Source organism: Oncorhynchus mykiss, chromosome 32 (genome assembly GCF_013265735.2).
Source record: "Oncorhynchus mykiss isolate Arlee chromosome 32, USDA_OmykA_1.1, whole genome shotgun sequence".
NCBI classification, from domain to species: domain Eukaryota; kingdom Metazoa; phylum Chordata; class Actinopteri; order Salmoniformes; family Salmonidae; genus Oncorhynchus; species Oncorhynchus mykiss.
The window spans coordinates 2,206,131-2,219,907 of NC_050572.1; the positions used below are offsets into that span (position 1 = coordinate 2,206,131).

Sequence of the window (13,777 nt, forward strand, 5' to 3'; positions counted from 1 at the left end):
TGCATTGGTACATTACTGTATCGGTACATTACTGCATTGGTACATCACTGCATTGGTACATTACTGCATTGGTACATTACTGCATAGGTACATTACTGCATTGGTACATTACTGCATTGGTACATTACTGCATTGGTACATTACTGCATAGGTACATTACTGCATTGGTACATTACTGCATAGGTACATTACTGCATTGGTACATTACTGCATAGGTACATTACTGCATTGGTACATTACTGCATAGGTACATTACTGCATTGGTACATTACTGCATAGGTACATTACTGCATTGGTACATTACTGTATCGGTACATTACTGCATTGGTCCATGACAACATAGGTACATTACTACATAGACACGTGGCTGCATAGGAACAGGACTACATTGGTACATGGCTACACTGGTACATGACTACCTTGGTACATGACTACATTGGTACATGACTACATTGGTACATGAATACATTGGTACATGACTACATTGGTACATGACTACATTGGTACATGACTACATTGGTACATGACTACATTGGTACATGACTACATTGCTACATTACTACATAGGCACATGGCTGCATAGGTACATGACTACATCGGTACATGACTGTATTGGTACAGAACGACATTGGTACATGACTACATATGTACATGACTACACAGGTACATGACTACATCGGTACATGACTGTATTGGTACAGAACGCCATTGGTACATGCCTACATTGGTACATGCCTGTATTGGTCCATAACGGTATTGGTACATGACTATATTGACTGTGTTGGTACATTCATATATGTACTGTATTGGTACATTGCTGTATTGGTACATGACTGTATCGACTGTATCGAAACATGAATGTATTACATGTATCGGTACATAACTATATTGGTACATGACTGTATTGACCACACTGGTACATAACTGTATTGGTACATGACTATATTTGTACACACATGTATTGACTGTATTGGTACATGACTATATTGGTACATGGCTGCATTGGTACATGTCCGTATTGGTACATGTATGTATTGGTACAAGCCTGTATTGGTACATGAATGCATTTAATGTATTGGTACATGTCTGTATTGGTACATGGCTGTATTGGTACATGACTGTATTGGTACATGACTGTATTGGTACATGACATGTTATAAACATTAGGAACACTTTCCTAATACTGAGGAAGCTTTTTGCTCTCAGAACAGTCTCAATTTGTCGGGGCATGGACTCTACAAGGTGTTGATAGCGTTCCACAGGGATGCTGGTCCATGTTGACTCTACAAGGTGTCGATAGCGTTCCACAGGGATGCTGGCCCATGTTGACTCTACAAGGTGTCGATAGCGTTCCACAGGGACGCTGGCCCATGTTGACTCTACAAGGTGTCGATAGCGTCCCACAGGGATGCTGGCCCATGTTGACTCTACAAGGTGTCGATAGCGTTCCACAGGGACGCTGGCCCATGTTGACTCTACAAGGTGTCGATAGCGTTCCACAGGGATGCTGGTCCATGTTGACTCTACAAGGTGTCGATAGCGTTCCACAGGGATGCTGGCCCATGTTGACTCTACAAGGTGTCGATAGCGTTCCACAGGGATGCTGGCCCATGTTGACTCCAATGTTTCCCACAGTTGTGTCAAGTTGGCTGGATGTCCTTTGGGCAGTGGACCATTCTAAGTGTGAAAACCCCAGCAGCGTTTCAGTCCTTGACACAAACCGATGCGCCTGGCACCTACTACCATACTCCGTTCAAAGGCAATTCAATATTTTATCTTTGTCCATTCACACTCTGAATGGCATAAATACACAATCCATGTCTACATTTTTATTTTACCTTTATTTAACTAGGCAAGTCAGTTAAGAATAAATTCTTATTTTCAATGATGGCCTAGGAACTGTGGGTTAACTGCCTGTTCAGGGGCAGAACGACAGATTTGTACCTTGTCAGCTCGGGGATTCGATCTAGCAACTTTTAGCATGCCACCATTTAATAGCAGGTACATTTATGTAATTTCGATGTCACAGACACATCACTTGAAAAACCCTTTTAAATCCTTTTAAAACCGATTCAAATTACAGACTATATATATATTTTTTTTAAAAATCTGGCTTCCAGACCTTCTTTCTCATACAGGACAAGAACAAATTGGCCTAGCAGCATTGACAAATGTCACTTGGTACAAGTAACCTACAGTACTCCCATCTGAAGCGATGTCAAAGTGCTCCCTATTGATGTCAGGCAACACAGTGAGTAAAGCACTACCCAGCCACATTATAAGGAGATCTATTAGTTACCGCTGTGCAGCATGCGTAATGGGCCACCCACGGGAGAGCAGGAAATCATTTGAATCTCCACCCCAAATGGCACCCTATTCTCTATATAGTGCACTACTCATGACCAGGGCCCATATTGTATTATATAGAATAGGGTGCCATTGGGACACAGTTTAAACTTCAGTAAATTCCAAGCAGTGGCAAGCCTCTGTAATCTGCACCCTAACCCCAGGCAGCAATACGGACCAGATGCAATTAGAGGGTTACAACATTCAACACAGCAAACAAAGAGACATGTAAATTACTGTTAAATCATGAAACAAAGAAGAACAGAAATATAGAGAGGGTATTTATATTATGTGATGAGCATGTAGGCCTACTGATATAGCTCAATATCTCTCTATATGATTTACAATTATATCTGGATATTTTTCTTTAATTCAGTAGTTAGTTATTGAGAAGGTAGTTGTAATATTGTAATGACTAATCCCCCCCACCCCAAAAAACGTGTAATATTAAATATCTGAACCCTATTTTAATACACTATTACGATATTTGAATGTATTTGATTGTATCTTTATAAACCTAGTTAAATTGCACAGAATCAGATGTTATGTTCTCCTAAATGAACCACAGATACAGTCCTTTCTCCTTTAAATCGGTCTCTTCCTTCAAGATAAGGATAAGGGTTGTTGGTTGGTCAATTGTCAGAAGACTGATCGTACGCCTGCAGCAGAAGAGTCTGGTAAGTGTGGAGGAGAGGCTCATATCAATATATTTATACAGAAACATGCACTACATATAGCCTAAAACGTGTGCCACTGTGGTTAGTAATGTCCTGCTCGCTATTTCTGAGTCTATAGCTCCTTACCTAGCCGTTCTTAGACAATTTTGTGATGAGTGGAAGCGCATGTCGATTGTTTTTTTTTTGTCTGTGAGTCCCGCCTTCCACTCTACTATTGGTCAATTCCGCAAATACTCGTCTCTGATTAGAGAGCTAAATTGTCTATCATTAGTGGTGACGTGGAATACCAGGAAATGATAATTGGGGTGAAGTGATGTGTTGGCATGTTAGGGAGAATTTGGTGGAAAATATAGCAAATCTGTCAATTATCTCTTACATGTTTGCAGACTGCAGACAGGCAACCTGAGAATGCAGAAGCACCTTGAATAAGCAACAATATTTCGACTTACTGAGTAGGTAAGTGCACCAATGTAGCATATGCATTTGGGTGTAGTCATTCGATATTGTGCACAGAAAGTGCAGCTAAATTATTGAGTTCAGCCTGTCTGTTGCAGTGGATATGCATTTTTGAAGAGTTGTACAATGTGTAGTTGACACAATCACCGCATAGGGAAAATACACAACTATTATTATCAACATTCTGGCATAAAATGGCTGTTGTGGATTTTTGCGTCCTCCTTGCCCAGGTTTACATTTTATAGTGACTTAAAGCCAGGTCATGGTGCTGTTTCTTAATCAACCAATCCCACTGTACTGGACATATGGTTTGTTTTAAAATGCATTTCCTCCTATTTCTTAGTATAGCTGGAGGTGCAAATGGTTTTCTCTGTGACGCTCAAACCTTTTTTGTTTACTCAGTCTTCAATGGGTTAGCCTACACACCTACAGGCTTCTTCAGACTAGGACCATATATATTATTTCACCTTTATTTAACCAGGTAGGCTAGTTGAGAACAAGTTCTCATTTACAACTGCGACCTGGACCAAGATAAAGCATAGCAGTGCGACACAAACAACATGGAGATACTACACATGGGATAAACAAACACACAGTAGAAAAAGTCTATATACACAGTGTCTATATACAGCATGTGTGCAAATGAGGTAAGATAAGGGAGGTAAGGCAATAAATAGGCCATGGTGGTGAAGTAATTACGATATAGCAATTAAACACTGGAGTGATGGATGTGCAGGTAGAGATACTGGGGTGCAAAGGAGCAAGATAACTAAATAAATACAGTATGGGGATGAGGTAGTTGGAAGGTTGTTGGATTGTTTGTCAACGCTGCGGAGAATTTAAAGGTTGTTGGATTGTTTGTCAACGCTGCGGAGAATTTAAAGGTTGTTGGATTGTTTGTCAACGCTGTGGAGGATTTAAAGGTTGTTGGATTGTTTGTCAACGCTGCGGAGGATTTAAAGGTTGTTGGATTGTTTTCTGAGAGAATAGGTCAGAGGGGATTTAGAATCAGAAACACTCCCGCCCTTTGACTCGTACTGTCTCCCCCTCTTAAACAGAGTAGGGCTGGGTGACATGGCCAACATCTCATGTCCTGAATATAGGTCATTTCTTATAACGAAACATATCACAATATACTCATTTTCTGTCAATTAAATTAATTAATAGTATATTTAAAATGGCCACATTTAAAGGCCTATTTCTTATTTAATTTTGAATTAGACAATTATTTTTTAATTTTTTTCTTCGTTTGGTACCTTGGGTTGAGTGTTAGCACCAACTCACGAAACCCCCGTTTCCCGACCGTGTAAATTGGGGCCATGTCTTTGCAGCTGTTCTCTCCTTCCATCTTCGTGGTTCTTTGCCATATGGTGTGCCGCGGGCAAAAGCCTCTTGCAACGTCTGAGTCGGGGTTTGTTTTGAGCGCTTGACTGTACTTTTTAGGGTCTCATCCGTAGACTCTCCATACTGTTCCACATGACTCCTGCGTAGGTGTTAAGAGGTTAGTGGTGTTTGAGCCTGTTGTCTGGGCCCGGCCTGTTCCACATGACTCCTGCGTAGGTGTTAAGAGGTTAGTGGTGTTAGAGCCTGTGGTCGGGACCGGCCTGTTCCACATGACTCCTGCGTAGGTGGTGAAAGAGGTTAGTGGTGTTTGAGCCTGTTGTCTGGACCGGCCTGTTCCACATGACTCCTGCGTAGGTGGTGAAAGAGGTTAGTGGTGTTTGAGCCTGTGGTCGGGACCGGCCTGTTCCACATGACTCCTGCGTAGGTGTTAAGAGGCTTTAGTGGTGTTTGAGTCTGGTCGGGACCGGCCTGTTCCACATGACTCCTGCGTAGGTGGTGAAAGAGGTTAGTGGTGTTTGAGCCTGTTGTCTGGACCGGCCTGTTCCACATGACTCCTGCGTAGGTGGTGAAAGAGGTTAGTGGTGTTTGAGCCTGTGGTCGGGACCGGCCTGTTCCACATGACTCCTGCGTAGGTGGTAAAAGAGGTTAGTGGTGTTTGAGTCTGGTCGGGACCGGCCTGTTCCACATGACTCCTGCGTAGGTGTTAAGAGGTTAGTGGTGTTTGAGCCTGTGGTCGGGACCGGCCTGTTCCACATGACTCCTGCGTAGGTGGTGAAAGAGGTTAGTGGTGTTTGAGCCTGTGGTCGGGACCGGCCTGTTCCACATGACTCCTGCGTAGGTGGTAAAAGAGGTTAGTGGTGTTTGAGTCTGGTCGGGACCGGCCTGTTCCACATGACTCTTGCGTAGGTGTTAAGAGGTTAGTGGTGTTTGAGCCTGTGGTCGGGACCGGCCTGCAGCATATTCTGCAGAGGACGGTTTTCTGGTCCGTGTCAGACTTCTCATACCCAAACCACGTCCATGCGATCGAAGTAGCCCCTCTTTTAGGCACGGTCTCTGTCAGGTTCTCCATGTTTGTTTGTGTTGCACATTTCTTTCCACACGACACGAAGAGTGCAAAGCGACGTCCAATTGACAAAAAATATTGCCGTAAAGAGTGTGATTTGCAACACAATGAAATAAACGGTAGAGCATAATATGAAACGATAGAAAAACGTCTATCGTCATAGAGAGATATAGATATCTCCCTAAAACAGAGTTTTGATGTAAAACAGTACTGTGTATAGGCCTAAGAGCTTTGATACAATACCACAGTTGATTAATACAGATTTTGTATTCAAGATTCATGTAATATTTAGCTGTAGGCCTATTGTCTGTCCTCAGAATGTTAACTCTTCTATTCTTCTTCCTCCCAGGTGAGGATGGGGAGGAAGGATGCATGCGCTACAATGGCCCCGGTCGACCAGTACCGGAAACAGATCGGTGAGTTTCTTGTACTGAGTCAGGGCTAACGTAACTAGCTGTACAGCCTGATAATACCAGTGATGGTGTACAGCCTGATAATACCAGTGATGGTGTACAGCCTGGTGTTACCAGTGATGGTGTACAGCCTGATAATACCAGTGATGGTGTACAGCCTGATAATACCAGTGATGGTGTACAGCCTGATAATACCAGTGATGGTGTACAGCCTGATAATACCAGTGACGGTGTACAGCCTGATAATACCAGTGACGGTGTACAGCCTGATAATACCAGTGACGGTGTACAGCCTGATAATACCAGTGACGGTGTACAGCCTGATAATACCAGTGATGGTGTACAGCCTGATAATACCAGTGACGGTGTACAGCCTGATAATACCAGTGACGGTGTACAGCCTGATAATACCAGTGACGGTGTACAGCCTGATAATACCAGTGACGGTGTACAGCCTGATAATACCAGTGACGGTGTACAGCCTGATAATACCAGTGACGGTGTACAGCCTGATAATACCAGTGACGGTGTACAGCCTGATAATACCAGTGACGGTGTACAGCCTGATAATACCAGTGACGGTGTACAGCCTGATAATACCAGTGACGGTGTACAGCCTGATAATACCAGTGATGGTGTACAGCCTGATAATACCAGTGACGGTGTACAGCCTGATAATACCAGTGACGGTGTACAGCCTGATAATACCAGTGACGGTGTACAGCCTGATAATACCAGTGACGGTGTACAGCCTGATAATACCAGTGACGGTGTACAGCCTGATAATACCAGTGACGGTGTACAGCCTGATAATACCAGTGACGGTGTACAGCCTGATAATACCAGTGACGGTGTACAGCCTGATAATACCAGTGACGGTGTACAGCCTGATAATACCAGTGACGGTGTACAGCCTGATAATACCATTGACGGTGTACAGCCTGATAATACCAGTGACGGTGTACAGCCTGATAATACCAGTGACGGTGTACAGCCTGATAATACCAGTGACGGTGTACAGCCTGATAATACCAGTGACGGTGTACAGCCTGATAATACCAGTGACGGTGTACAGCCTGATAATACCAGTGACGGTGTACAGCCTGATAATACCAGTGACGGTGTACAGCCTGATAATACCAGTGACGGTGTACAGCCTGATAATACCAGTGACGGTGTACAGCCTGATAATACCAGTGACGGTGTACAGCCTGATAATACCAGTGACGGTGTACAGCCTGATAACACCAGTGACGGTGTACAGCCTGATAATACCAATTGATGGTGTACAGCCTGATAATACCAGTGATGGTGTACAGCCTGATAATACCAGTGACGGTGTACAGCCTGATAATACCAGTGACGGTGTACAGCCTGATAATACCAGTGACGGTGTACAGCCTGATAATACCAGTGACGGTGTACAGCCTGATAATACCAGTGACGGTGTACAGCCTGGTGTTACCGGTGATGGTGTGTAACCGTATCTTCTAAATCGGATGAATACACAAAGCAAGAATGTTGGCTACGTGAAGTAGCTAACACGACATTACATGTAGCTACAGATTATAAGGTCACCTAGGAAACACTTTGGTTTCTACCTTGTCACAATGGCTCCTCCCTGGCATTTTCATTTGTCGTTTTCTCAAGACACTGTATTCAAAGTGCCCACTATTATATTCTATAGATTTAAAATAATCATTCTATTTCAACAGTTCACCAAAGTGTTTTGCTCTAAATCACAAGTCAAATTGCAATTGCAAAATGTTGTTAAAAAATAAGGCCCATATTGTGAAGACCTACGTAACCGTGTGGAAATGATCTGAAATTCGTGCATGAAATTGCAGAAACATATTTTGGGTTGAATTGAACAGTATACAACAAATCAGAATGGAGCAAGACCCATTTGAAATCACTTAATGTCTCACTACAAAGGGTTGCAAAGGGTCGGAAACTTTTCCGGATACATTTCTGCTCGTTTCTTTGCTACCATGTGGGCTTTAGCTTGCTTGAGCCTGCTAACTGAGTGTTAATTCACCAGTTTCCATACATGTTTCGTTTTAAAACATTTATCTTACAAAGAAGCAGTTAGATTAAACAACTCAACTATTTATCTGTAATTGTATTATATTTGACTCTTTTCTAATCTCTACATGAAAATGCCTCGGGCACTATCTGATGTGTGGAGACATTTCACTGCAGCTAATGTAGAAGGAAAAGCTGAGTACATTTGCAAATAATGTGCCAAATTTTATGTGAAGAATGCAACAAAGCTGCAGAATCGTCTGGCCAAGTGCATAAAGTTCCCTCGGCGCTCACAACAAGCAACCTCTGACCAAACTCCCTCTACTTCTATTCGAGGTGAAAATGATGAATCAGACACCTTATCGATAGCAACAGCTCATGGTCCTCCTGGAATCAGACACCTTATCGATAGCAACAGCTCATGGTCCTCCTGGAATCAGACACCTTATCGATAGCAACAGCTCATGGTCCTCCTGGAATCAGACACCTTATCGATAGCAACAGCTCATGGTCCTCCTGGAATCAGACACCTTATCGATAGCAACAGCTCATGGTCCTCCTGGAATCAGACACCTTATCGATAGCAACAGCTCATGGTCCTCCTGGAATCAGACACCTTATCGATAGCAACAGCTCATGGTCCTCCTGGAATCAGAAGGTTTTTTGACTCAATGGAGGAACGTAGTCAGAGACATTCTGATAAATGTCTTGCTCTAGATGCGTATGCAACTGGTTTACCTCTGACGCTCACAGGCAATGTGTATTGGAAGAGATTACTGAATGTTCTTTGCCCAGCAAACACCCTTCCAACCAGACATGCTTTATCTACTCATTTGCTGGATGCAGAGTGGTGTGGTTGAATGTTCGTGGACAAGGATTAATTAACTACATCATCTCCACCCCTCAACCAGTATTCAACAAGAGCACAGACACAAGGGACAACATTGCAGATTAGCTGAAGGTCCACAGCACTGTTGCCAGACAATGCTGCGAACATGAAGGCTGCTTGGTCTAAAGTGAAGGAGTCCTACCCTCACATCACATCAAATGGCTGTGCTGCTCATGCATTGAATATGTTCCTCAAGGACATCATGTCACTGAAAACAATGGATACACTCTACAAGAGAGCCAAGGAAATGGTTAGGTATGTGAAGGGTCATCAAGTTATAGCAGCAATCTACCTCACCAAGCAAAGTGAGAAGAATAAGAGCACCACATTGAAGCTGCCGATCAACACCTGTTGGGGTGGTGTTGTCATCATGTTTGACAGTCTCCTGGAGGGGAAGGAGTCTCTCCAAGAAATGGCCATATCACAGTCTGCCGATGTGGACGGCCCCATCATGAGGATCCTCCTGGATGATGTATTTTGGGAGAGAGTGGTAAGCAGCCTGAAACTCCTGAACTCTATAGCAGTAGCCATTGGACGGATTGAGGGAGACATTGTCATCCTGTCTGATGTTCAGACTCTGCTTGCAGATGTAAGAGAAGAAATCCGTACTGCCCTGCCCACTTCACTGTTTCTCCAAGCAGAGGACACTGCAGTTCTGAAATACATCAAAAAGCGTGAAGACTTCTGCCTGAAGCCCATACACGCTGCAGCGTACATGTTGGACCCCAAGTACGCTGGCCAGAGCATCCTGTCTGGTGCAGAGATCAACCAGGCCTATGGTGTCATCACTACCGTATCTCGCCACCTTGGCCTGGATGAGGGCAAGTTTCTTGGCAGTCTGGCAAAATACACTTCCAAGCAAAGAATTTGGAATGGAGATGCAATATGGCAGTCGTGCCAACATATCTCATCAGCCACCTGGTGGAAGGGACTTTGTGGAGGCTCTTTCCCTTGTTATTTCATCTGTAGGGTAATAAACTGCATGGTTTCCTGGGTCGTAGCGGGAGGACCACACAACAACATATCGGGTGACTCAAAGTTGACTTCCATGTGGTTATTATATCGATATTTGCGCATTAAGGCGTTTCCACCGCCATTTCTCGTAAAATGAATTTTACAGACACAAAGCGATCGCACCTTGTCTAGTTTTGTCGACATTTGGAAAGTTTACCTACAAATGTTCTGTTTCCATCAGACCTGTTGCATAAAAAATGTCACCGTACTTTACCGGTATTGAAAGGGTGGAAACCTGGTTACTGACTCGTGTTATTCTGACCAGGGCAATGACCAGGTCCAATCTATTAAAGTTGGGTCTTTTCTGTAGTATTGTATTATTTCTCCCCCCAACATGTCGTTGTCCTAACCAAGACAAGATGCTGCATATCAATCATGATTTCAGGCCTTCAGCATGCCAGCTGTCTTCCCCTAGCTGTAGCACCAATGAGAGAGGGTTTTATTCCCTGGAGCACCAATGAGAGAGGGTTTTATTCCCTGGAGCACCAATGAGAGAGGGTTTTATTCCCTGGAGCACCAATGAGAGAGGGTTTTATTCCCTGGAGCACCAATGAGAGAGGGTTTTATTCCCTGGAGCACCAATGAGAGAGGGTTTTATTCCCTGGAGCACCAATGAGAGAGGGTTTTATTCCCTGGAGCACCAATGAGAGAGGGTTTTATTCCCTGGAGCACCAATGAGAGAGGGTTTTATTCCCTGGAGCACCAATGAGAGAGGGTTTTATTCCCTGGAGCACCAATGAGAGAGGGTTTTATTCCCTGGAGCACCAATGAGAGAGGGTTTTATTCCCTGGCGCACCAATGAGAGAGGGTTTTATTCCCTGAAGCACCTTCGTTTCTGAGGAAATGGCAGTGTTGGAAAATTGCACTGTTGTGTAGTACACATAAACCAAGGTTGTCCATGTACTGGCCTTCCATCTTGTGCAACCCAGCTTATTGGTACATATTTGGTCTATCCCCCTCAAATTCAACTCTGGACCTCCAAGCCAGTTCCACTGTATAATAAAAAATAAATAAAAATAAACAAATCCTTGTTCCCCTCTAAACAGGGACTGATTTAGACCTGGGACACCAGGTGGGTGATTCCCCTCTAATCAGGGACTGGTTTTAGACCTGGGACACCAGGTGGGTGATTCCCCTCTAATCGGGGACTGATTTAGACCTGGGACACCAGGTGGGTGATTCCCCTCTAATCGGGGACTGATTTAGACCTGGGACACCAGGTGGGTGATTCCCCTCTAATTGGGGACTGGTTTAGACCTGGGACACCAGGTGGGTGATTCCCCTCTAATCGGGGACTGGTTTTAGACCTGGGACACCAGGTGGGTGATTCCCCTCTAATCGGGGACTGGTTTTAGACCTGGGACACCAGGTGGGTGATTCCCCTCTAATCAGGGACTGATTTAGACCTGGGACACCAGGTGGGTGATTCCCCTCTAATCGGGGACTGGTTTTAGACCTGGGACACCAGGTGGGTGATTCCCCTCTAATCGGGGACTGATTTAGACCTGGGACACCAGGTGGGTGATTCCCAGGAAACCAGCTCCAGACCTCGTATGGTCAGAGTTGAATATCCCTGGTCTTCCCTATTCTCTCCCCCCAAAATTTAAAAATTCCAAATCAAAATGTTACATGCGCTCAATACAACTGGCGTAGTCTTTACTGTGAAAACCCTAAACACACTCAGACATATAACATACCAAATACAGTCACTCACTGACAGAAAACATCACTGCTCTAGAGGAGATCTGCATGGAGGAATGGGCCAAAATACCAGCAACAGTGTGTGAAAACCTTGTGAAGACTTACAAAAAACATTTGTCCTCTGCCATTGCCAACAAAGGGTATATAAACTTTTGTTATTGACCAAATACTTATTTTCCACCATAATTTGCAAATAAATTCATTAAAAATCCTACAATGTGATTTTCTGGATTTTTTTTCTCATTTTGTCTGTCATAGTTGAAGTGTACCTATGATGAAAATTACAGGCCTCTCATCTTTTTAAGTGGGAGAACTTGCACAATTGGTGGCTAACAATATACTTTTTTGCCCCACTGTATGTATGTATATGTGTATATGTATAATATATATATATATATAACATACCATATACACAGTCACTCACTGACAGTCAGTGCAGATAGTGTGGATACCATTTAATTGACTATTTAGTAGGCTTATGGCTCGGGGGGGGTTCGCTGTCTCAGAAGCTGTTGGTCTGATAGCTGACGCTCCGGGACTGTTTGCTGGAAGGCATCAGTGACCTGGCTCGGATGGCTGGAGTTCTTCGGGCCTTCCTCTTAGATCATTCTAAATAACTCTAAATCATCAAAGCATATACGACCTGTTTTTCAAATGATCACTTTACCGCTCCACCACTTCACATCATCACATTGGGGAGAAGATCCTTTTATTTAGCTCAGTTCAATTATTTTATTTTACTATCAATTAATGGCACTGGACTTATCAGCATATCTAGTCTGATAAATGAACAAGCTACAGTCTATAGCCAGATAACATGCAGTAAGTATCTAGTCGGATAAATGAACAAGCCTACAGGCTATATCATAGCCAGATAGCATACAGTATCTAGTCTGATAAATGAACAAGCCTATAGCCTACAGCATGGAGACATACAGTATCTAGTCTGATAAATGAACAAGCCTATAGCCAGATAACATACAGTATCTAGTCTGATAAATGAACAAGCCTATAGCCAGATAACATACAGTATCTAGTCTGATAAATGAACAAGCCTGTAGCCAGATAACATACAGTATCTAGTCAGCTAAATGAACAAGCCTGTAGCCAGATAACATACAGTATCTAGTCTGATAAATGAACAAGCCTATAGCCAGATAACATACAGTATCTAGTCTGATAAATGAACAAGCCTATAGCCAGATAACATACAGTATCTAGTCTGATAAATGAACAAGCCTATAGCCAGATAACATACAGTATCTAGTCTGATAAATGAACAAGCCTATAGCCAGATAACATACAGTATCTAGTCTGATAAATGAACAAGCCTATAGCCAGATAACATACAGTATCTAGTCTGATAAATGAACAAGCCTATAGCCAGATAACATACAGTATCTAGTCTGATGAATGAACAAGCCTACAGCCTATAGCCAGATAACATACAGTATCTAGTCTGATAAATGAACAAGCCTATAGCCAGATAACATACAGTATCTAGTCTGATAAATGAACAAGCCTACAGCCTATAGCCAGATAACATACCGTAGACCAACTCGTATTCTGTTCTTCTGAAATACATTTTCATATGTTTCTTTGGACCTGACTAAAATAAATAATGGATTTATTGGGATGCTGTCTATTAAAATGATTTATCACTGTGTAATGTAGATGTGACAGGCACACAACAGTGTGCTTACAGGCCTGGAGATGTACCCGTGAGACCGGCAGGCTTCTTCTGCATGACAATAACCAGCTGACACAATTTGATGACCGCCACAGTCTTTCATAACATGGGACGTAAACTGCTCTAATCTCTACATTATGATAGTGCTGTATGAAAGCA

General features: G+C 43.2%; 1 protein-coding gene across 3 annotated transcripts in view; it reads left to right on the top strand.

Annotated features, from left to right (window-relative positions):
- Positions 1-2,888: 2,888 nt before the first annotated feature.
- The window catches only part of triqk (triple QxxK/R motif containing), a 46,101-nt gene continuing 35,212 nt past the window's right edge, over positions 2,889-13,777 (top strand). Inside the window, exons 1-3 of one of the 3 annotated variants that reach the window (XM_036971306.1) lie at positions 2,951-3,023; positions 3,410-3,479; positions 6,236-6,302. In XM_036971306.1, the coding sequence (XP_036827201.1) occupies positions 6,242-6,302 (61 nt within the window). In that variant the 5' untranslated portion in view covers positions 2,951-3,023; positions 3,410-3,479; positions 6,236-6,241. Of the gene's footprint in view, positions 3,024-3,286; positions 3,480-6,235; positions 6,303-13,777 lie in introns of those variants that run through there. The other 2 variants (XM_021559745.2, XM_036971305.1) reach the window with 2 other exon arrangements.